The sequence below is a fragment of the Hyla sarda genome, chromosome 6, assembly GCF_029499605.1.
Source record: "Hyla sarda isolate aHylSar1 chromosome 6, aHylSar1.hap1, whole genome shotgun sequence".
Lineage (NCBI taxonomy): Eukaryota > Metazoa > Chordata > Amphibia > Anura > Hylidae > Hyla > Hyla sarda.
In genome coordinates, this window is record NC_079194.1 from 139392648 (window position 1) to 139416413 (window position 23766).

General features: G+C 44.0%; 1 protein-coding gene across 3 annotated transcripts in view; it reads right to left on the reverse strand.

Annotated features, from left to right (window-relative positions):
• The window catches only part of RNF123 (ring finger protein 123), a 39825-nt gene that overhangs the window by 10813 nt on the left and 5246 nt on the right, over window positions 1-23766 (reverse strand). For 2 of the 3 annotated variants that reach the window (XM_056525230.1, XM_056525231.1), the window contains exons 4-35: window positions 21332-21408; window positions 20818-20921; window positions 20681-20735; window positions 20190-20275; window positions 19938-20024; window positions 19762-19829; window positions 19551-19683; window positions 19059-19166; window positions 18769-18873; window positions 18382-18507; window positions 16880-16972; window positions 16710-16783; window positions 16376-16493; window positions 16090-16189; window positions 15949-16010; window positions 15792-15863; window positions 15397-15517; window positions 15209-15310; window positions 15029-15135; window positions 14735-14927; window positions 13797-13942; window positions 13642-13725; window positions 13452-13559; window positions 13021-13198; window positions 11490-11564; window positions 11317-11404; window positions 11066-11153; window positions 10774-10858; window positions 10479-10618; window positions 10208-10396; window positions 8877-8952; window positions 8718-8802 (exon numbers count right to left, since the gene is read on the reverse strand). In XM_056525230.1, coding sequence (XP_056381205.1) covers window positions 8718-8802; window positions 8877-8952; window positions 10208-10396; window positions 10479-10618; window positions 10774-10858; window positions 11066-11153; window positions 11317-11404; window positions 11490-11564; window positions 13021-13198; window positions 13452-13559; window positions 13642-13725; window positions 13797-13942; window positions 14735-14927; window positions 15029-15135; window positions 15209-15310; window positions 15397-15517; window positions 15792-15863; window positions 15949-16010; window positions 16090-16189; window positions 16376-16493; window positions 16710-16783; window positions 16880-16972; window positions 18382-18507; window positions 18769-18873; window positions 19059-19166; window positions 19551-19683; window positions 19762-19829; window positions 19938-20024; window positions 20190-20275; window positions 20681-20735; window positions 20818-20921; window positions 21332-21408 — 3333 coding nt within the window. The remainder of the gene's footprint in view (window positions 1-8717; window positions 8803-8876; window positions 8953-10207; window positions 10397-10478; window positions 10619-10773; window positions 10859-11065; window positions 11154-11316; window positions 11405-11489; window positions 11565-13020; window positions 13199-13451; window positions 13560-13641; window positions 13726-13796; window positions 13943-14734; window positions 14928-15028; window positions 15136-15208; window positions 15311-15396; window positions 15518-15791; window positions 15864-15948; window positions 16011-16089; window positions 16190-16375; window positions 16494-16709; window positions 16784-16879; window positions 16973-18381; window positions 18508-18768; window positions 18874-19058; window positions 19167-19550; window positions 19684-19761; window positions 19830-19937; window positions 20025-20189; window positions 20276-20680; window positions 20736-20817; window positions 20922-21331; window positions 21409-23766) is intronic. The other variant, XM_056525232.1, reaches the window with a different exon arrangement.

Consider the following 23766-nt stretch of genomic DNA (forward strand, 5'->3'; position numbering starts at 1 on the left):
AAATCTGTAATATTCCCGAATTGGTGTTTTCTTTGCCCTCATATGGAATATTTTACTGGACACGTGTGGTGTGAGTTTCTCAATGCAAACGGTCCTTTGAACAAGCACCAGTCAACTTAGATATAGACAATTGGCGATTATTAAAGTTGATTAAATAATAATCTGCCTGTGTAAAAGGACCAAATTAAAGGGGTTCTCCACTGCTTTAACCTTCTTTGGCCAGTTAGTTAGTACTGTGGCTATATGTCATTAACGCTTTCTTTCCTGTTGCTAACGCTACTATATGCGTTTGTTTTTTTTACCTTTTTTAACAGACCCGCCTCCCTAGGTTAGTGTTAACAATCCCCCAGCGCGTCAGGCCCGAGGCTGATATCACAATGGCACATGCGCAGATGACCCTCATGATCGAGGACAAACTGCGCATGCGCCAATCACCGGAGCCGATTCGCCGCAAGCAGCCCAATTAGCATTCAGCTTAGAAGAAGCTGAACGTAAGGAGGTGCGCGCTTATGACGGCAGAATATTCATTAGCGCGGGAGGCGGGCACGAACGAAGCGAGGGGCAGGCCGGCCTCCCACACAACAAAAAAAAAGTGGTCGAGGCAAGCCAGCAAACTAAGGAATTAACCAGCTTCCGGGTCTGTTAAAAAAGGTTAAAAAAATAAACACATATAGTAGCGTTAGCAACAGGAAAGAAAGTGTTAATGATATATATCCACAGTACTAATTAACTGGCCAAAGAAGGTTAAAGCAGTGGAGAACCCCTTTAATATACAGCCATGGCCGTATATGTTGGCACCCCTGAAATTTTTCATGAAAATGAAGTATTTGTCACAGAAAAGGATTGCTGTAACACATGTTTTGCTCTACACATGTTTATTCCCTTTGTGTGTATTGGAACTAAACCAAAAAAGGGAGGAAAAAAAGCAAATTGGACATAATGTCACACCAAACTCCAAAAATGGGCTGGACAAAATTATTGGCATCCTTTCAAAATTGTGGAAAAATAAGATTGTTTCCAGCATGTAATGTTCCTTTAAACTCACCTGGGGCAAGTAACAGGTGTGGGCAATATAAAATTCACACCTGAAAGCAGATAAAAAGGAGAGAAGTTCACTTAGTCTTTGCATTGTGTGTCTGTGTGTGTCACACTAAGCATGGACAACAGAAAGAGGAGAAGAGAACTGTCTGAGGACTTGAGAACCAAAATTGTGGAAAAATATCAACAATCTAAAGGTTACAAGTCCATCTCCAGAGATCTAGATTTGCCTTTGTCCACAGTGCGCAACATTATAAAGAAGTTTGCAACGCATGGCACTGTAGCTAATCTCCCTGGGCGTGGACGGAAGAGAAAAATTGATGAAAGGCGTCAACGCAGGATAGTCCAGATGATGGATAAGCAGCCCCAAACAAGTTCCAAAGATATTCAAGCTGTCCTGCAGGCTCAGGGAGCATCAGTGTCAGCGCAAACTGTCGACATTTAAATGAAATTAAACGTTATGGCAGGAGAACCAGGAGGACCCCACTGCTGACACAGAGACATAAAAAAGCAAGACTACATTTTGCCAAAATGAACTTGAATAAGCCAAAATCCTTCTGGGAAAACGTCTTGTGGACAGATGAGACCAAGATAGAGCTTTTTGGTAAAGCACATCATTCTACTGTTTACCGAAAACAGAATGAGGCCTACAAAGAAAAGAACACAGTACCTACAGTGAAAATTGGTGGAGGTTCGATGATGTTTTGGGGTTATTATGCTGCCTCTGGCACTGGGTGCCTTGAATGTGTGCAAGGCATCATGAAATCTGAGGATTACCAATGGATTTTGGGTCACACTGTGCAGTCCAGTGTCAGAAAGCTGGGTTTGTGTCCGAGATCTTGGGTCTTCCAGCAGGACAATGACCCCAAACATATGTCAAAAAGCACCCAGAAATGGATGGCAACAAAGCGCTGGAGAGTTCTGAAGTGGCCGGCAATGAGTCCAGATCTAAATCCCATTGAACACCTGTGGAGCGATCTTAAAATTGCTGTTGGGAAAAGGCGCCCTTCCAATAAGAGACCTGGAGCAGTGTGCAAAGGAAGAGTGGTCCAACATTCCGGCTGAGAGGTGTAAGAAGCTTATTGATGGTTATAAGAAGCGACTGATTTCAGTTATTTTTTCCAAAGGGTGTGCAACCAAATATTAAGTTAAGGGTGAAAATAATTTTGTCCAGACCATTTTTGGAGTTTGGTGTGACATTATGTCCAATTTGCTTTTTTTCCTCCCATTTTTGGTTTAGATTCAATACACACAAAGGGAATAAACGTGTGTATAGCAAAACATGTGTTACTGCAATCCTTTTCTGTGAGAAATACTTCATTTTCTAGAAAAATGTCAAAAGGTGCCAACATTTACAGCAAGGACTGTAGGTTAGACATACCCATGGCATTTTATGTTCCCCTAGTGATAGGTTGCAAGTACACCTTGGTGTTAGACGTGCCCCAGTAAAGGGTGAGAAGGTTATGAAGTACTACTGCTGTAATGTGCCTCCAAAGTTGGGTTAAACAATCCCAAGCCCCTAGGATGGGTTATATATGTCCCCTATAGTGGGTCACATTAGTCCACAAAAACAAGTTGTGTGTCCCCCTAGTAAAGGCGATACATTCGCTCCCCCTTGGTGTCAGGCTACATGCAGCCTACTTCCTTGTATTATAAGACAGTCCATATATTGTATATAAAGTGTATTCAGACAGTTATCAGACCTGTTCACTTTTTTCACATTTTGTTATCCTAAAAGATTATTATTATTAATATATTTTTCCACATCATTCTGCATTTAATACCTAATAATGAGAATGTGAAAATAGAATTTTACAAGTTTTAGCAAATTTATTAAAAACAAAAATTTAGCATGGTCAAAAGTATATAGACCCTTTGCTATCACGCTTAAATTTACCTCTACAGGCCTCCTATTTCTCTTCATCAGTTGGAAAGACACACAGCACAGCTCACAATGGATATCAGAGCAAAAAAACAAACTAACAATGAGGTAGAAAGAACTGCCTGTACAACTCAGAGAAGCACAGATCTGGAGAAAAGATACAAAAAAATGTCTGCTGCACTGAAACTTCCCAAGAGCACATGGCAAATTTATCAAAACCTGTTGACCAGGTTGAAAAGTTCACCAGTTGTCCATAGCAACCAATCAGATCGCCTTTTTCCTTTTTGAATAGACTTCTGAAAATGTGAAAAATAAATCTGATTGGTTGCTATGGGCAGCTAGTCAACTTTTCCTTTGCACAGGTTTTGATGAATCTCCCTTGAGGCTAAGTTTCGGCTTGGTTTTTTTGTGGCCCGAAAAAACGCCACAGCTGTGTTTGGTGTTTTTTTCTTACGTTTTTTTGCCTTTGAGTGGAAATTGTAGTTTTGGCCCCTTGGGTGTTTTTGAAGTTTTCTAAATTTGTTGGGTACCATTAAAAATAAATATAAATATGCCGTAGTGATGGAAAAAAATGGTATTTAAGTTTAAAATATTTTTTAGGTAGTACTAATACTCCCAGCATGGCACACACTGTTCCATGATGGGAGTAGTAGTTCCTGTACTAATAGACACATCGCTCCGGGTGTCACTCCTGACACCCGATGCGATCGTCCATAATATAGCAGAGATGCGGAACGGCTCTATACAGCACTCGCATCTCTGCTCTGTACTCCGGCCGGCCATTGATGAGAATAGAAATTCCCCTCAATCATTCATATTTTCCACCCAGAGTGGGCACTGGCCGGATGGTGGCAGCCAATCCCCGCTCTCAGCGGGAAATATGAATGGTGAGTGGCCGGCCGGAGTACTGAGCAGAGATGCGAGCGCAGGATCTCAGGGATGAAGGATGATCGCGGCGGGTGTCAGGAGTGACACCCGCTGTGATCTCTCCTTAACTGTAGGTACTACTGCTCCCAGCACGGAGCAGAGTGTGCTCCATGTTGGGAGCAGTAGTACCTGCAGTTAAGTACAGATCGCAGCGAGTGCCAATCCTGACACGCGCTATGATCCTCCTGTATAATGTATTGATGCGGCCGGCCGCTCTTCTATGGTCCCCTGCACTGACGTATATATACACCTATTCATTTTTCCCACAGAGAGTTGTGATTGGCTGGAACCATCTGGCCAATCACAGCTCTCTGCGGGAAATATGAGTAGGTATATATTATATATATATATATATATATATATATATATATATATATATATATATACATACATACACACGGTAGTGCAGGGGACCATAGAAGAGCGGCCGGCCACATCTATACATTATACAGGAGGATCGCTGCAGACCCGGGGCAATCTGTCAATTAGTACAGGTACTACTACTCCCATCATGGAACAGTGTGTTCCATGCTGGGAGTAGTAGTACTACCTAAAAAATATAAAATAAGGTGAAAAAGACACACACACACACACTACATTTTTATTATTGTTGGCTACATTTTTAGTGCCCTGCCCCCACACATAAATTTTAGTGCCCTGCCCCCCTGTTTGAAAATTGTATAAAAAATTTTGTTATAAAAAAGATAAATTTCATAAATACAATTTTGTTTTCACTACTGTATCTCTAATATTTTTCAATGGTACCCTACGGAATTTTATTTTAAAAAGTTATCTCCATCACTTTTCTGGATCGCTTAAGTCCAAAAAAAAAAAAAAAAGAATAAAAACCGCCTGCAAAAACGCCAAAGTTAAAACCCACATGGCATTTTTCTTGGTGTTTTTTTTTTTTTTACTCCCATAGACTTCTATGGGAGAAAAACACCATGATTTCAGGGAAAAACGCCATAGGCTCAACATGCTGCGACTTTACAAAACAGCCAATGAGCTAAAAAAAAAAAAAATTTAAAATTTAAAAATTCAAGGGAAAAAGTGCCAAAAGGATTAAAAAAAAACCGCCAAACTGAAAAACGCAAAGTGGAAAAAGAATTTTGCAATTTCTCACTGATTTACAGCTAACATCTGGCTGCAGTGTTTTTTCAATGAAAAAACGCCATGGGGCAGTTTTGAAATTTTTTTGGGGAAAAATACACACAGAAAACCAAGTGGAAACTTCGCCTTACTGCTCTCCATAAGTCACAAAGTGGAAGAGGGTTGCAATAACCCAGACTCTTCCGAAAGCTGAACACCCTACCAAACCAAGCCATCAGGGAAAAGGGGCCTTGGTAAGAGAGATGACCAATAACCTAATTGTCACTCTGGCTGAGCCCCAAAGATCCTGTGTGCAGATGGGAGAGACTTACATAAGGTCAACCATCACTACAGCAGTCTGGCTTTATGGCACCTTTTTGGCCTCAATTCTAAGCATTATGGGGGAGATTTATCAAAAATTGTGCAAAGGAAAAATTGCCCATAGCAACCAATCAGATCGCTTCTTTCATTTTGCAGAGGCCTTGTTAAAAATGAAAGAAGCGAGCTGCTTGGTTGCTACGGGGAACTGGGAAACTTTTACTCAGGACAGGTTTTGATAAATCTCCCCCTATGTCTAGAGGAAACCTGACCAATTCCATCCCAACAGTGAAGCATTGTAGTGGCAGCATCATTCTGTGGGGGTGTTTGCCAGCAAATGGGACAGACAAGTAGGTTGGTAAAGGTTTAGCTTAATGGAGAAAAGTCTAAAGTGCTCTGGGCCAAAGGTTAACAAGACAATGGGGGATATTTATCAAAGCTGTCTATGTCCTGCATCAATATAGACCAAACTACAGAGGGTTAGGCTGGTCTATTGTGCGCCTAATTTATCAAAAGTCGCTCTTGATAAATTCTGTGCACAGACTTCGGGATCTATGCTTTAGACCAGTGGTGTCAAACTCAAATTCATCGGGGGCCGCATCAGCAATTTGGTCACCCTCAAAGGGCCGGTTGTATCTGTAGGACCCCTCCCCCCCCCCCACATACCGTATATGCCGGCGTATAAGACGACCCCCAACTTTTACAGTTAAAATGTAGAGTTTGGGATATACTCGCCATATAAGACTACCCCTCCTACCGCAATGTACAGTACCTTGTAGTTCCCCCACATTAGGTAGGCAGCATGTTCCCCCACATTAGTAGGCAGCATGTTCCCCCACATTAGGTTGGCAGTATAGTTCCCCCCACATTAGGTAGGCAGCATGTTCCCCCACATTAGTTGGCAGCATGTTCCCCCACATTAGTTGGCAGTATAGTTCCCCCCATATTAGGTTGGCAGCATCCCCCCCCTCCCTCCCCACAGACATACAGCCTCCAGCCATATACAGTGTATGGCTGGAGGCTGTATGTCTGTGTGCTGCCCCCACTGTGATCCGGTCACCGCTCCTCCGGCCCGGGGTCACATCTACTGCTATGGCCTATGGACCATAGCAGTAGGTGCCAGGACCGGTCGAGCGGTGACCGGAACGCTGAAGAAGATACTGCCCCGCCGGTCACTTACTAGGGCCTGCGCACGTCCTCCTGTTCCTCACGCGTCTCTATGGTTGTACGCACGGGACGTCACTGACATACAACCATAGAGGCGGAGGACCAGGAGGACCGCCGCGCATGCCCTGATGAGGCAGCTTTAAAAAAAAAAAAAAAAAAGCGAGATTAAAGGTGAAGGCTGGCGGCCGGCCACACGACGAGGTCTGGCGGGCCGGGTGTTTGACACCCCTGCTTTAGACTGTATTTAAACCTGCTCCAGCATGGTCTGACATTTCGGCGAACTTTCAGCCAATGCGACTTGTTGCTGAAAAGTCGCTTTTGATAAATTCAGCACCAATGCATTTTCCAATGCATTTCCGTCTAAAATAGACTAGAATGCATCATGTTCTAAAAATCCTCTAGAGCTAAAGTCACAAAAAAGTAGAACATATTTAGACTGCGACTTTCTGTGCGACAAATTAAGACAGGAAAAAACTGTCTAAATCCTGTGATAAATATCCCCCAATGACCCCAAGCACGAATCAAGACAACACAGGAGTGACTTAGGGAAAATCTTGGAATGTCCTTGAGTGGACTAGATTTGAACATCTCTGGAGACACCTGAACATAGCTTCCACCACTGGTCCCCATCCAACATGACAGAAATGCAGAGAAGAATGGCAGAAAATCCATCTGTGTAAACCTTGTGGCATCCTAACTACGACGAATGGAGGCTGTAAGCACTGCAAAATGGGCTTCAACTAAGTACCGAGTAAAGGGTCTGATTTTTATTTTTTTATGCAATATTGTACTTTTTCTATTTTCATAAATAAGCAAAGATTTCTACATTCTGTTTTCACCTTTTTATTATGAGAAGACCTTATTATTGAGAGCAGAATGATGGGAGAAATGTGAATTTTTTATTTTAGTCATTTTATAAAAGTCCACAACATAGCAGAATTGAAAAGTGAAAGACTGAAACTTATCTAATGCACCTCACAGTCACCTGTACTCGCTGTTACATGGTCTGTGGCGCCCCAGTGATGTTTGGCTCGCGGCCCTGTGCTTATCTGTGTCAGCAATAATCCTTCTCACACCTTAGCCGTGGCTCAGGCTCTAAGTGCTTAAGTGTTTTCCTACCATTAAGGCTGAATCCCGGGGGAGGGCCTCACCCTGCATCTTCCCTAGCATCAAGCAAACACAAATCGGGCAGTTTCCAGCATGCTCTGAAGACCAACAAGGATGCTGGACGTTGCAACATTGGCTTTCATACACATCACCATATTATGTAATGGGTCCACAGAGCCTAACCATGTGAAACATACATGAGTGGTATTCTACCCACACATACAGTAACTATGGAACATACATGCATAAGCCAGAAAGGTCTTTGGTCAGAATACTAAGCAGCTGTCAAAGCCCCACCTCTACAGCATGTGTTGGAGGTGTGAAGCCACTTCATGATCCATTCACTGTAGAACTCCATAAACAGTGAAGGTTGAGACTCCCTGAAGTTTCTCATAAACTCATATTCAGAGAGGACTTCGGAGCACTCACCTCGTATGCACTTGCTTTAGCAGATAAACATCTTTAATGCGCTTGGCAGATACACATACAACAGGGAGGTGGACAGGTGTAACGTGGACGGGTGGGTTCTGCCGGTGGGCGACGGTCCGTATCGTGCTCCTCACGCTTCGTCAGGCCCCAGTGGGTTCTGCCGATACGGACCATCGCCCACGGCAGAACCCTCCCGTCCACATTACACCTGTCCCGAGGGGCCTGATGAAGCGCGAGGAATGCAATACGGACCGTCGCCCACCGGCAGCACCCACCCATCCACGTTACACCTGTCCCTCAGGGCCTGACAAAGTGCGAGGAGGGCAATATGGACTGTCGCCCACTGGCAGAACCCACCCGTCCACGTTACCTGTACACCTCCCTGCTGTATGTGTATCTGCCAAGTGTAATAAAGATGTTTATCTGCTAAAGCAAGTGAGTACGAGGTGAGTGCTCCGAAGTCCTCTCTGAATATGAGTTTATGCTGACAGTGTTTAATTTGTGAGCACCATCCATGTTGCACATGAAAGCTACATACTGCGAGTACAGCTTATGCTGAAATCTGCAAGTGCATTAGTATCGTGGTGGGTTGTCTATTGGGGACTGTGCCGGATTCTTGCTGTTTTGAGCACAATTGCTTTCTTAGCACCAAGCTCTGAGCTAATGGTGGATGTTATGAAAAGGGGGGGGGGGGGGGGGGGGGGGAAGACCACAAATAAGAAACCACTGCTACAATACAAGGTTAAAGTGGCGGACTCACCCTTGGGGTTCACCTTCGACCAGCAGGCGTACGAGAATACCAGTCACAGCCACCAGAATAGGGTAATGATCAACACTCTCCAGACCTGACAGTAAGAGGACAGTACATTAATGGGGTACGGAGGTTAATGAGGAGCTTGGGGAAAGGGTCTTCACTCACCTGGGAGCCTGAGAGTGACCACCCTGTCAAATAGGTTCCTTTCAGCTGTCACTCGGTTCAAGACTTGATTCAGAAGCTGCAAATAAAGTGGAAAAGTGTAAACTCAAAACCTAAGACCTCAGATCCTGACACTTATACAAGTGTTAAAGATCATATGCAATCCAATGTAAATAAAACTGAAAAAAGGAGAGGAGAAGAAAAAAAAAACATTTTACTAGTCACCCAGAATTTACGCCAGAAAATAGGCAAACATTATCTGAAATGGGGAAGGACATTAATAGGAATCAGTTAAATGTCAATTAAGGTCGATCTGAGAGGAAAGAAACCTCAACTACTGTAATATCAACAATATGGAGCCCAGACACAACCAAACTAAACTGAAACCATTTTCCCTGCAGCGCCCCTAGAGACAGAAATGCATATTGCTCTTTAAAAAATGGCACTCAGTATTTGAATTGTATTCACAGATTTGCCTGTCTTCAGGTTAGACTGGAAAATATTTTCAGATGTTTTTCATGAAGGTCTAAATGTTGTACAGTTAAAATACCATGTTATAAACATATCAATTCCATACTCTTCAAGTCGACAGCCTCTGATTGTAGAAAAGACTGTTATTATTCACTGATAGCAAGCAAAATACATTTTAGACTGGCACAAGGCAGACTACAGGACAATTGAAGAAAATCTATTGTATGGCGTCCATTTTAGGACATAGTCGCCAGTCCCTCCCGTGTCAGGCAAAACAGCGTCCCGCCTTCTCCCTCAGACCAATCTCCAGTCTTCCATCAGCCACAACTCCCTCCTCCGAAACTCCATCATCCCTCAGGCTAAACTTCTTGCCACACAGCAGAGCCGAATGAGTGTCGGTTCTCTGCTGTACAGACTCTGTAGCACATGTAGTGCCTGTAATACACGGGCAAGTTTCACAGTTTCGACTCTGCTATACATGCTGTTCAGTGTCGGCTCTGCTAGGCAGCAGGAAGTTTCATCTGAGGGAGAATCGTCTGAAGGATGACAGTTTTGGACGAGGAAGTCTTGGATGGGGGAGTAGGGAGTTGTGGCTGATTGATGTCGGCGATTGGTGTAAGGGAGAGGTGGGATGTTGTTTTGCCTGACTGGGGGGGGGGGGGGGGCATTGGTCTGAGGGAGGAGGTGGGACGCCGTTTTGCCTGATGCGGGACGGAGCTACAGCTGCCGATGTCCTAAAATGGACACCGTACTATTGCTCCCTGTTATTAGGTATTGCTTATAATGGGAAAGAAAGGGGGGGGGGTATATTTTCAAAAATTCCTGCCCTCTGAAAGGATGCATTATAATGTACAATATCCTACCTGAGCTAAACGGCGAAGAAGGAGTTCAGAAGAAGACCGGCTCCAGTCGAGAAAAATATCAGGGACCAGCGTGACCGTCATCTCCAGGACTCGCAGGAGGCTAACGGACAGGTCAAAGCAGGTGGCACAAACTTTCAACTGTCGACTGTCAACAAAGTTCCTCTCTAGACGCTCAGCAGCCTGCTGGATCTGTGGTGAGGGTGAGAATGCCTTACTACACCAACGTCTTTAAACACCACATCCCCTGCTCAATCCCCTTCCCTGTCCTCACCTCCTGAATCATCCCAATAAACTCTGAGAATGCCCAGTTCAGCTGGTTTAGGACACTGTTCAGAAAGCTGGATGCCAGTTCTGGGTCTCCCCGAAGTAACTCCGCCATGTGACTCTGCAGCAGTGTGGATGGGCAAGGCTCTGCAAAACCAGGTAAAAACAGTGTCCAACACATCAAAGCATGCCAGTCACAAAACTACATGCAGCAAGCAATATACACAAAACATAGGGAAATAGTACACAGTGCTCAGGGCACAGAGTACACAGCCCAGTTCTAGACAGTTCTTCACACATACTCTGCAGACTGGGCAGGTTTGCATCCTCTGGTTTGGTTTTCAGCAGGTGCGGGAGCCTCGTATATCTGTAACCAAAGCCACAACCCTGGAGAGGAGACAGCGTGGGTCACACAGAGGAGACAAGGCGGGACTCATTAAAATGACCCAACACCCTAAGAATAACAGAATGGGACTCAGTGCAACCCCCATCAAGGCCAAACCTCTCCACCCCATCCAATGACCCACTATCAAATACTGTCATTCCCACCCCTCACCCTATAATATTCTTCCTACTCCTCATCCCTTAACTCACTCTCCAGAGTCTCACAAGGATCCAGTTCGTCTGAGCCCATGGCCGCTGCTCATATGGTGCCAAGAGATTCTTCATCATGCTGATCTGCCTGAAAAGATGGCACCAGTTATTGACAAGTATGAACAGTAGGTAACAAGAGAAAGATGGCAAAAGTTCCTAATTGCAGACCCGCTACAAAACGGTAGAACCTTCATGACTCCAAACTCAGTATCAGACAGATTAGTATCATTGACTGAGAAAACCAGACTCACTGCTCTTCGTGTATACGCTCTACCGCACGCAGGGAGTGTGGGTAACACACGTAGCTTGCCAGTGCCTGCATCAGGGAATCCTTAATGTCTGAAGTGTAAGAAAACCAAGGAATCAGAACTGGAGATGCGCAGTTAAAGAAACCTATAATAAGCCTGCATCCACCAATACTTACCTGTCCCTACAATGCGTGGATCAGCAAAATGTTTGGCCAAAATGGCTGCCAGACGTGTCAGGGTCTCCTCATAACCTATATGTTATAAAAAAAAAAAAAAAAAAGGAGCAGCATATAATATTACCGGACATAATAGGATCAAAGCAGTCCATTTAACATTCCTGAAAGTAAAATTACCCTAAATGTAGAGTAATATAATCCAAACTATAGGCTAGAGCAAACATAGGCAACCTTTGCCACTGCAGATGTTTTGGACTACATCTCCCATAATGCTCTTACAGCTAAAATGCTGCCAAAGCATCATGGGAGTTGTAGTCCAAAACATCTGCAGTGCCGAGGGTTGCTTATGCCTGGGCTAGAGGATGCAATCAAAGATTTACAGACTAAGATGACCCTGTTGAGGAGCAGCGAGTGCTATCCATTTATTTTTACTTGCTTTTACCACATCTGTATTTGTTTGAGAAAGCATCTCTTTATGGTAAGCTGTAGTATTTGGAGTCTTAAGTGTCTATCCTGTCAATATCTTCACCAGCACAGCAGAGCCAGTCAAGGCGACACTGCCCAAAGGTCAGTGAGGGTAGCCGCTGCAGCATTCTCCGGTAGGACGACTTTGCCTGCCTTTCTCCTTGTCTCTTTCACTACCTTTCCATTTCCTCTGTCCCTTATCCCAACAGATCCCTTAGTCCCTTTCATCTCCCCATCCCCTATCCTGCCACAGAGCCCCTTCTATCCTGTGTGGCTTTTTTTTTTTTTTTAATAACTAAGAGGACCCCTCCTACCCTTTACCATGTCCCTGCTTCCCCTTCACAGAATCTATGGTACTTATTTACCCAATGCCACCCAACACAACAATGCCAGGCACAACCTTTTCCCCATCCCCTAACTTCCACAGTACCTCTACCAAATTGTGTGCCCCCTTTCCTATAAAAGACTTTGTCTTCCATATAACTGGCCCTGCTCACAGAGCTCTGGCACCTTTGGCTTCTCACCTCTCCACAAAAGCCTTGTCTCGGTTTTAATTAACCATACTCTAAAGAGTACCATCACAGACTCCTTGTATTCTCAACCTTTAAAGTGCCCCGGCCATCTTAAAATTCCCTACAGTACAAATGAGAGCGGAGGGCAACTCACTGTGGAAATCCAATGCTTCTTTATTTACAGGGACAGGTGCAAATAACAGTGGTTTCCGTCATGATCCTCACCTATAGGGAGAATGAGGCTCCACTGACCCCTTTTAACAATTATTACTCACCGCATTTTCAATAAACTGCAGTGGAGAGGCTACTTACAAACGCAGCCACCTTTTCACAGAAATGGAATATATGGAGAATGTAGTAGTTAGGAAGGGGTTAGGTAATATTTACATATAGCATGTACAGTGGGTCGCCAGAATCAATTTCATTAATGGACTCCTCAGCCCAGTCTGATACATCCAGTGTGTACATACATTACTTGTCCTATACTTTTACTAACTTACATCCAGCATTATACTTCAGAGCTGGTGACATCATTGTGTACACATCTTACATACCAGAAAGCTCCTCCATGCAGCTGACAGGGCTAAAGTAATTCTTTAGTGAGTTGTAGCTGTTCATGGCCACATTCAGGTAGAACTCAGGCATAAAGGCAAACAGTGATCCGGTGCGGTCGGCATGCTCTATGGTGCGCAGGCAGACCTGCAGCAACCAATAAATATCCTGCATCTTCTCCTGTGGGTAAAGGAAACCATACCCTTTATCATTCACGTTTTGCTTCAAAAGAACAATTTAATCTGGATTTAAAGTAACAAGAAATTTAGGAAAACACTAACTTCTTTATAAACACTTGTAATATACATAACATGCATAATATGATGCAAGGAACAGAGAAGATTTTTTCTCCCTTCTCACAGATGCCGCCCCAGAGGGGTTGGTGTTCAAGTAAAGTTTGAGGAGAACTCTAACTTCATGACAGGGCAGATACCTTGGAGTAGATTGTGACATTGATCCATGCTAGACGCCGGCTCAGGTGGTTCAGCTTCTCCAAGAACACTTGCTGGCTCTTTAGTAGTTCCTCCAGGATATCTGGCCTCTGCTCAGAAAATGACATCTTACAAATTAAAATGACAGAGGCATTTCACTACAGGCAAAACTAGGCTCGGCCCTGTACTCACCCTCTTTGGGCAGCGCTTTATCTTTTCATCAGTGTCTTTAAGGGCTAGGGCATATTCATTCACATCATCTGATACACCTACCATCTGCAGAGAGAAGACATGAGGAGGAAGAAGCTCTAGATGCGACCTACTCTAGAGGGCTGATCAATACTCACCTTCCCCAGCTGTTGGTGTACACTCAGATTATACATCATGACAGCTCCGTCCAGGATCTCCAGCAGAGAGTTCTCGGTGATGGGAAGCTCAGCCTCCTCTGGGGGTCTTCCTAACAACAAGCCTTCATTCCCATGATGTCCTTCAACTGCAATGGAAGGGAAGAGAAATGTAATGCTATTTCAGACATGAGCATGGCGTACTGATGACAAGGATGGATCATCATGTCATACACAGTATAGAGACAGAAAACTCACCTGACACACCCAGGAATCTCTTACACTGCAAGATTATCAGCCAGACAGTCTAACAGCACCCTGTGTGACAGGGGACGAGCAAGCTCGTTCGTCAGCTGATCAGCTCATATTGAACCATCAAAAACAATCATTTCTCAGCAGTTGCACATCTTTCCATGTATAGGTAACTGTTAGCTAAGAGTTAAAATGAGCTAAAATACGCAAAGCCTCTTGACAAAGCCATGTCTAGTGGTGAAACACGACGAGGGGGGCATGGTGATAGATTTTAAACAGTGGTGAACCCCCACAAGAGCATGAGAATAGAGTGTGGACTGCAGCTACACCTATCTATAATCAGGCATAGCATTATGATATGCAATTAACTCATTCAGGTACACTTTGGGGGAAAATCACCACAGATTTTAAATCACAAAATTGATGTGAATTAACTAATAAAGATAAGGCAAATTATTGGTCTAATATTGGTCTAAGGGAAATTTAGGGTAAGGTAAAGTAGGTGATCTATTGGAAATTGTTAGCTAAGAGTGGCACAAATAAACCAGCAGTCATTAGTGCAGGTCTCCCCATAATAGGCTCTGTAAAGAGTGTGGATCTACCAGATAGGCGCTCATTTACAATTAGCATCGGGCCATCTATTAAAGCCCTTATTTAACCTTAGTTCTCCCCATTCCCTCATCACTTACTATCATCCTCAGTCCGCTGCTCTACACTGAGGCTCCGCACTTTGACTTTTTCCAGGGCTCCAAGTGGCCGCCGCGGGTTCATCAAACTCACTGCTGCAGTGCTCAGAAACCGGTTAGCTCTCCCTAATGTTGGTGAGCTCAGCCAGCTGGGCCTGGCCAATGCCCCACCAATAGCCAGTGCAGCTGAGGCCCTCTAAAATCAAGAAGAGAAAAAATAAAAACAAGATTCAGAGATTAAATGTAGGGAAGATGACTGACATATTGAGCCCCAGCCAGTCTCTTCCCCTCACCCACCTGGGCAGTTGTGCTTGCAGATTCATCCTCCTCTTCCAGGTCATCCATAGTGACCGCCTGCAACTCAGAGGGGTCAATGACTATGTTAGCCTTGGATGCAAGGTCATCTGAGAACAAAACAAAAGTAATGAGTGAGATATCCCAGATGAAAGCAACAAAATTCTAGTTCTATGCCTTTACCTTTTAGCATCTTCCGTAGATGAGAGAGAAGACCCCCGAGCCTCTGTAGGTCAAAATAATCCACTTTCCCATTGTAGAAGAGCTGGGGTGGTACATATGCATCTGTGGGGAATATAGAGGGGGATGAGGATGGAACCAGAGAGAACTGTCCTACAAATGACACTAATGTATCCCAAGTCTCACCGCACCCTCACTGCAGAGTGCAGACGGACATCGGGCCTGATACTCATCCCAGCAGGCTCTTAGGGCAGTGATGAGACGGTGTAGGAAACACACCATGTACTCTGGAGGGCAAAGAACTGTCGGGTTCTGGGGGAAAGAGATGACAATCAGACCACAGAGGATACCTCCAGTGCAGTTAAGAGATTAAGGGATACCAGACACTCTTCCCAGATATTTGAAAGATACTAGTATAGTATAGAATAGAATAGTATAGAAGTGACCTGCACAGCCATTAGGCTACGAGATACCTGACATTGCTGACAATGAGAACTGTATCAGAGATATTTACAGAACATTATTGGCCTGGACTAGATGACAATATGTTAAATAAGAGATAAAGAAAATGACATGCTCTGCTCACCCCTCTGTTACTGGCATTTTCCTGGAGAAACTTTCTAAACTTGTTAAGAAAAATGTACCGAGATGCTTCACCCTGCAGAGACAAAAACTTTTTAGTCAGGCCAAATCTGGTGGTCTCTCAATTGGTGTAAGGCAGGAATGGGGTAGAACACACTCACCCCTCCCTTGTCCTTGTTGTTTAGCAATAGTCTCAGGATCTGCACCTGCAGCTCTTCCACCACTACAATAAAACTACAGATATTAACTCATTTTTGCCCAAAAAGAATTATTGGCTGGAAATGTTAACCATCAGTCACTACCTTCAATCCGCTTTTTCAGTCTCATGCACCCCCTCTCGTACGCTCTCCTCCTTAGCCGCTCCTCCCCAGTCTCCTCTGCTGGGTCCTTGATTTCTTTTCCCTTACAAAGATTAATAACAATTTATAGATTTATAAATGTGAAAATAAGTGCAAAGCAATCACACCACAAAATGCCTAACATCCAAAAATATACAGGTGAAGTCTATCAATAACATCCACTGATCATGAATCACTGCTTTCCATAAGAGGAAGGTATGTCGAGGATGCTCAGGGTGTGAATACTGACCTCTTTGTTGAAGCGGTTCGGCCACCAGGTGGTTGGAATCAGCTCCTGCAGTCCGGCCTCCTCCACCCGCAATGGGCTTTTAATGAAGAAAAACACGACTGATCGCAGGACATCAAATCTACAGTTCAAGATGCTAAGGATGAACCAACAGGTTTCTATCAAGATGGCAGACCGCAATGAACATACATATACAAGCATTACCATCCTGCCACGTATACCGACACACAACCCATTTCTTCAGGTTACCAGTCCCAAAATAGACAAAATTTATCGAGGCCCCTGTATTGAAGCATCAGTAAAACAGGCACAATACACATTATACTGCCAAGGATACAGAACATTGCTGAGTAGATATTTACGAGACTTTTCATGCCTGAGAATTGCAATTGTCAGACGCAGGTAGTGGATCTGTGTGAACAAGATGGACAGTTAATGTTCATGATGGTAAAAGGTCAAGTACACAATTAACCCTCTGGGTTGAGGCTACAGCTTTCAGTCACATACTTGCAGTCCTAGGTCAGGCACTATAGGTGAGAAGCGATACGCTCGGAGTAGAGACATCATCAGCTGCTTGAGAAACTCATGGATTTCATAGTCCTGTAGGGACAGGAAAACACTCAGCACCTACCCTATTTCCCTCCAGTGGGCACATATTAAAGCGTACCTATCATCTCATCCAAATAATAAAAAAAAACACTTATGTGTTACTCAGTACCTCACCCTGATCATGTACATCTAAGTTTTATGTGTTTAGCCCTATACTTCTAATACAAGCAGCTTACATCTGTTGCAGTCTGGATTCTCATCTTCTCTCAGGTAGGGGGCGTGTCCCTCTCCTGCCCTCACTCTACATGACTAAACTTCCGCCCTCACTGTGTGTCACTGAGTCTGGGAGGGAGCTGGCAGTCAGCCAATCACTGCAGGCTGCTCTGTAACCCTTTCCTCTCCTGTTATCCTCATCCTCTGCTCCCCTTACATATTGCATGACTGGCTGGGATTTGTAGTCCCCTACACACAACATCTTATGCAACATGATATACATACACACACAGCGCTATCCCAGTCAGTCACTGCAGGACTGGCTGGGATTTGTAGTGTCCTACACAAAATATCTTATGCAGCATGAAAGAAGAGCAGAGCATAATATATTTTTATCCTCTGCTCCTCTTTCATATTGCATAATGAGACTACAAATCCCAGCCAGTTGTGTACTCTGACTGGGATAGCGCTATAGCCCCAGGCAGTACCTGTGATGGATGGACAAGCAGCTGCAGCGCGGCACGCAAATAAATGTCTCCCTCTGTTTCTCCTTGTGCTGAGTGACAGGCCGGGAGCGCGCACAGAGCCTTCTAAAGCCTGCCCTCACTTCCTGTATTCCGACAGGCCAGAGTGCTGCCACCGTCTGTTTTTACCTAACGACGAGCAAAGATCGGCATGGGACTCTTTTGTGAGGACCCCTAGTGGCCAGTTTTATACAGGAGATTTTTAAGTTAAATCAATGAAAAAAATAAATGAATGTATTTACAGAAAATTATTTTATAGTGCTCTATTGGATTTAACAAAAAAAAATATTTTATGATAATGGCCATTTAACTATTGGACTTCCCGCATTCCTTGCCAGAGGGTGCACATTAACCTCCAGAATTGTTCTCTTTCCCAACGATAGGACACTAACTGCCAGGACATCCCCCATTCACCACTATATTCGCACCGCATGTAAAGTTTGTTCTCTCCCAGAAGGAGATATTGGGAGAGATCCTAGCTCTGCTATTAAATCCCCAGTCATGTTCTAAGGCATTTAAAGTAATAAAACATCAACTCACAGTGATCGTATGTTAAATAGGTGTTACCAAAGAGCAAGCTATTTTACTTCTGGAAAAGAGCTACTTTGTTTATCCTTTTTCCTAGTGTAGCATGAATGGCTTTTAAGTATCCACACGCCTTTTGGCAATCTCCTCAATGAGAAACACTGCACCCTCAGTCCCACTAAAGGGGTTCATAGTCACCTCCATGAGCAGCCACATAAGGTCTAGAAGATGTTGAATTAGGGGGTGCTCCCCAACAGCACCCCCACCCTCCAGAATTCCGAGAAGAAAGTTCATTAGGACATCCTCCACCAGATAAACTTTACACTGCAGAAAGACAAAGTAATGGGTTATAAGGGAAGCTCTTGGCATCACACCATATACATGTGTAAAAAAAATAATTGGGCACCAATAAGTCCAGTATCTAGAATAATTACACCTAAGATGGAATATATGGAACCTAATGGTGGGATCCCCCTTTAAACACATAAAAGTTTCCAACCTAAGTCTATCCTAAAACAAGTAATAACATGGCAGCACCAAAAGTGTTGTTTCCTGTATCTGAACAGGACTAGAGAGCAGACTTACCATTAATGGGGCAAAATGGTTAAATATATGTGCCAGAGTAATGAGGATGGTTGGCTCTCCCTGCATCTGCCATGTGGCGGGATCCTTGTCCAACAACCGCCCCTCCTGTTAAATAAAGCATCATTAGATCATATCCTTCTTTCTACATAATATATACTGCAGCTAAAGACTTGGAGGGGGAGCAGCACATTCTTCACTACAAATTACCTGTGCTCTGACCCTCAGAATATAGTGGAGGTCACCATGTCATGCTCTAGTACATACATCACAATTTTGTTATAGACATTTACCTGCACATCTATTCCAGTGCTCAGGACATTCTTCATGTACCCCAACAGCCTCTGGGCCTTGAGCAAATCGACTGTGGGAGGATCCTGTAGGGGGCGGTACCCTTCCACAGGATATGTAAGCAGGACAGTTAAGGAAGAATTGCAAAAATTAAAGGACCGGCACAATCTCTCGGACATAAAGCTCAATCACTGTATAATGAAATGTTCTTAAACATTGTAATAGATATTTGTGTTTTACGTAATTGAAAACATTTATATCCAACGATGAATGCCCATCCTGACCTCTTCCTCGCAACAAACTGAGGCTTGATATAATTATATCCAGTCTAAATAATCCTCAGTCTCAGAAAACATCTCTATTATGCCTCATAGTGTGAGATTTATATAAATTACAGCTTTTAAAACACAACAGCTTTCCCACATGACTATTTGAGGTCTCCTATTTTGTGGGGACATTTCTAGTTGTCAGGGTAGCTGCACTGACCACATGGAAGGATATCGTAGAGGGCGGGAGCCAAAATTAAACGCTACAGACTCCTTAAAAGAAAGGCTGATAGCAGGGAAGTACGCCATGCCAGATCCCCGGGAGATGTTGCTGAAGGCAGTGCCCAGACTCACACCATTCCTGCAGAGACAAAAAGAATGGTGAGAAAGTGGGCAGTCATTAGGGCAGGACTCTAATCTGTCACTGGCATTATCTTACAAGCAGAAAGAGATGGTTCCTTCATCCAGGTCTATGAGACAGCTTACAATATCCCCGGCTGCCCAGGACTGAAAGGAAAAAGAATAAGATCAAACACAGACCACAAAAATTAGCAGACACCCCCCATGTCCTCCAAAAATAAAAGAAAAAAAAAAAAACACACCTCGAGCTCTCACCTTTCCATAGTTTGTGGTGGTCACGTTCCATTTACGGACCCGGTTACCATCATAGGCATAAGAATCTGGTGTGTCACCAACCCCCTCCTTTGTGATAAAAGAGACATTGTCACCTGTTAAGAGTGTGCCACACAGTGACTTGTACTGCACGTTACAGACTTTCTCTAGCTGTAATACTGGACTCTTCTTTTCCTGTGACTACCATGTCACCTATAATTTATCCCAGTGTGCCATGCAGCATCTGGGGCTTACCTCCTGGTTGAAGCGGCAGCTCAGGGTACACCAGCCAATCTGCATGAGGCCTTGGGAGGAGATCAGCACCTCATACAGCCACTTTCCTGTAGATATAAGAGACAAATATCTGAGTGAAAATATAATCTGAATATTATAGCGCGTATGGCTGGGTTACTATGAGATGTGAACCTCTTCACCCAGGACAGTACAGTCTTAGAATTTAACGTTTCACTGAATAAAACAGAGGACTGAAATCCAAGGCTTTTCAGCACTTGTGAAACTACAATTCCTAGAATGTATTCAAAACTTTAGGCTATAAGGGCATACTGGGAGTTGTAGTGTCATGATTTCAGGAGAGCCAGCGGCTGCAGACCTCTGCTATATCAAGTGATAATTGTCTATGAAGATAAAAGTTAACCCTCTCAGCTTCTTCATCTGAGCTGTACAATGATGGGAGAAGAGGCTACATCACACTTTGCTCCACGACTGTTTCTGTCCACAGGTCTCACCCTTAAAAACACAGGTCGTGGCTCTGATGGAGCTGAAGTTACTGTGCCCAATCACCTGCAGAAAAAGAATCTCATCAGCCACAGAAAATCAGTGTCAGAGGGCATCTGGGCGCAGGGGATGTTGACAACTTACTCACCCCCAGAAGATCATCATCAACTAATAACAACCCTTCAAAGCCACTGGTGTGATCCAGGACAACTGTGGAGGGTCCGAGACGTCCGTCAACAATGGGGTCTGTGGCTGGCAAAGAACAAAATAAATAAATAAACTGAGGACATATCTGTCAATCAAGTGTTTTATAACTGTGAGGGCCTCCTCCCTCTTAGCCAGCCTCCTGACAATCAGTCATCCCCTAAAATTTATTGGAAAATGCCCTGCATAAATATAAAATAGCTTCATAAAATGACATCTGCCTGCTACAACCACTAGGGGAAGCACCTTATCTACAAATGTATACAGCTATTATGATAGCTGCATGAATCTGTATGCAATGAGTTCCCAATGCTGTACTGTGTGAAGGGGAGTTGAGAATTCAGTGGTTTGTCCTTGTACAGATAAATTATGTTTGGATTAAGTAAACAATAGATGCACATTGTCATGCCCAACTCTGTGTGTTACCCTGGGGCCAGATGTGTGGATGTGGCTCTCACCTGCATTCTCCTCAGTCTCCACTGTAGACAGTAGACGGTCAAGTCGGACCTCCAGGTTCTGGAAAGTGAGGGGTTTTCTGCATGGAGACCCATAAAGGAAACATAGTTAATACTACAGTAAAGTGGTAGGTTAACTGAGAGGCTGTCTAAAGCTGGTTGACAACACTATGTCTGCCAAGGTCACCCAACTTTCTAAAACTGTGTGTGGCAAGGGTGAATAATCATGTAGTAATATAAAGGGAGGAGGAATCTGGTTGGATTTAAGAGTAATCCAACCAGAGTGTCAAAACACTGCTGTCATACTTAAGTACTGGAGATATAGGAGGGGTGGCTGCGGGCACGAAGGGGTTAAGAGGAAACAGGGAGGAGCAGAAATTGGTAACTGGAGGAGAGGATTAGAGGGTCTGGGTTATATATAGAAGTGATGACATCTTCTCATAGGAGAAGAACTGTTATAGGATTATAAAGTACAGGTGGAGCAGTTGCCAATCTCTATGAATCTACAAGACGCTCTATTACATAGGCCAGAGCCCTAAGTGGGGCAGCAAGAACTCCGACATGAGAAAACAGAACATGAGAGCATATTAAAAGAGTTATATAGGATATATATTTAAAAACAATAAAAATTACTCAACAACATAGCTGCCTTCTTAACAAAACAGCACCACACCTGTCCTAAGGTTGTGCATGGTATTACATCTCGGCTCCATGCACTTCAAATGGAGCTGCAATTCTACACAAAAGAGTGGGGCTGTTTGTGGAAGAAAGGAGAACTGTAATTTTATTTAGTCCCTCTGGGCCGGGCTGTAAAAAACAAACTTGAACACACCTTCCTACGTTCCTCCGTTGCGGAGATATCGGCGTCCCGTTCCTCCAGTGCTGCTGGCTGTAAGGAGCTCTGGCCTCACGTTCTCGCTGCTGCCTGGGCTCCTTACATGACGCTGTAGTGCGCTCAGCCTATCACCGGCCGAGGTGGGACATCGCTGCGGTCGGCGATACGCTGCCTGCACTGTGACGTTTCGAGCCTAAGAAGCCAGAAGTCAGATGCCAGCAGCACCGGAGGAACAGACGCCGATATCTCTGCAACGGGGGGGAACGTAGGAAGGCGAATTAAAGATTGTTTTTTATGTTTTTGCAGCCCGGACACAGGGGGATGTAAAAAAAATTATGCCGCAGTTCTCCTTTAAAGACTATAATTCTGAATATATGTACTTATTCATCATTATCATCATCTGACTGTATCCTGTGTCTTTCTAACAAACAACAGCTCACAAAATAAATATGGAGCCAATACCAGTACATAGACCCTGTGTTCTCAGTGTCATGCAGAAGAGAACCCAAGACACCCTTCTCCACCATCTCACCACTCCCTCCATCTCATTTGGCCTCAGTTACTTTACACATAGCTGACCAGTGAACAGGGAATAAAGCTGGTCATTAATATTACTCAAGTATAATAAAAAAATATTGGGGGAGATTTATCAAATCCTGTCCAGAGGAAAAGTTGCTGAGTTGCCCATAGCAACCAATCAGATCACTTCTTTCATTTGTCAGAAGCCTTTTTTTAAAAAGAAAGAAGCCATCTAATTGGTTGCTATGGGCAACACAGCAACGTTTCCTCTGGACAGGTTTTGATCAATATCCCCAATCATTAAATTTTGCTGAGGATAGCATAAAAAAAAAATATAAGTGATTATTACCTATCCTAGTCCACAACTCTCATTCCAGCAACTTCCAATTCCCTGCTGGTCGTCTTTTCTCCTTGCTACTGAAGAGAGATGTCAAAATAGGAAGAACCTGCCGGCTCTGGCAACCACTGGCCGCGGCGGTGTCCCTTCCGGGCCTTGACTGAGCAAGCAGGGAGAAGTGATACGCAGCAAGGGGCTGGAAGTCACTGGAATGGGAGATGCAGGGGACTACAGAAGGCAAATATTACGTGCCTTTTTATTACTTCCACAAGAAAATCTAAAAAAGATTAAAATTAATTAAATAAATATTACGCTAGAATATTTTTAAAGCGGACCTGTCAGCAGGTAAACAGGGGTAGAAATAAGCATATGAATAGATGCTAGTCATCAGGATTTCAGACATACCTTTTTATGTCTATACAGTGATCCCTCAACTTACAATGGCCTCAACATACAATAGTTTCAACATACAATGGTCTTTTCTGGACCATTGTAAGTTGAAACCAGACTCAACATACAATGTTATGGACAGTCCAGATCTGTGAAACGTGTCAATGGCCGGAAGAACTGACCAATCAGATTGGGCATTTACTGGTAAAACCCCTGTATTACTGAAGTGTATGCACTGACTGGTGTCTGGTAGCACCCCCTACAGTACAGGGAGGTATTACATGTTCTGTACTCTTTACCTGTGCCAGGGTTACCTGCTCCTTTGGACACCAGGTAAGGGCGGCATCATGTTACTCT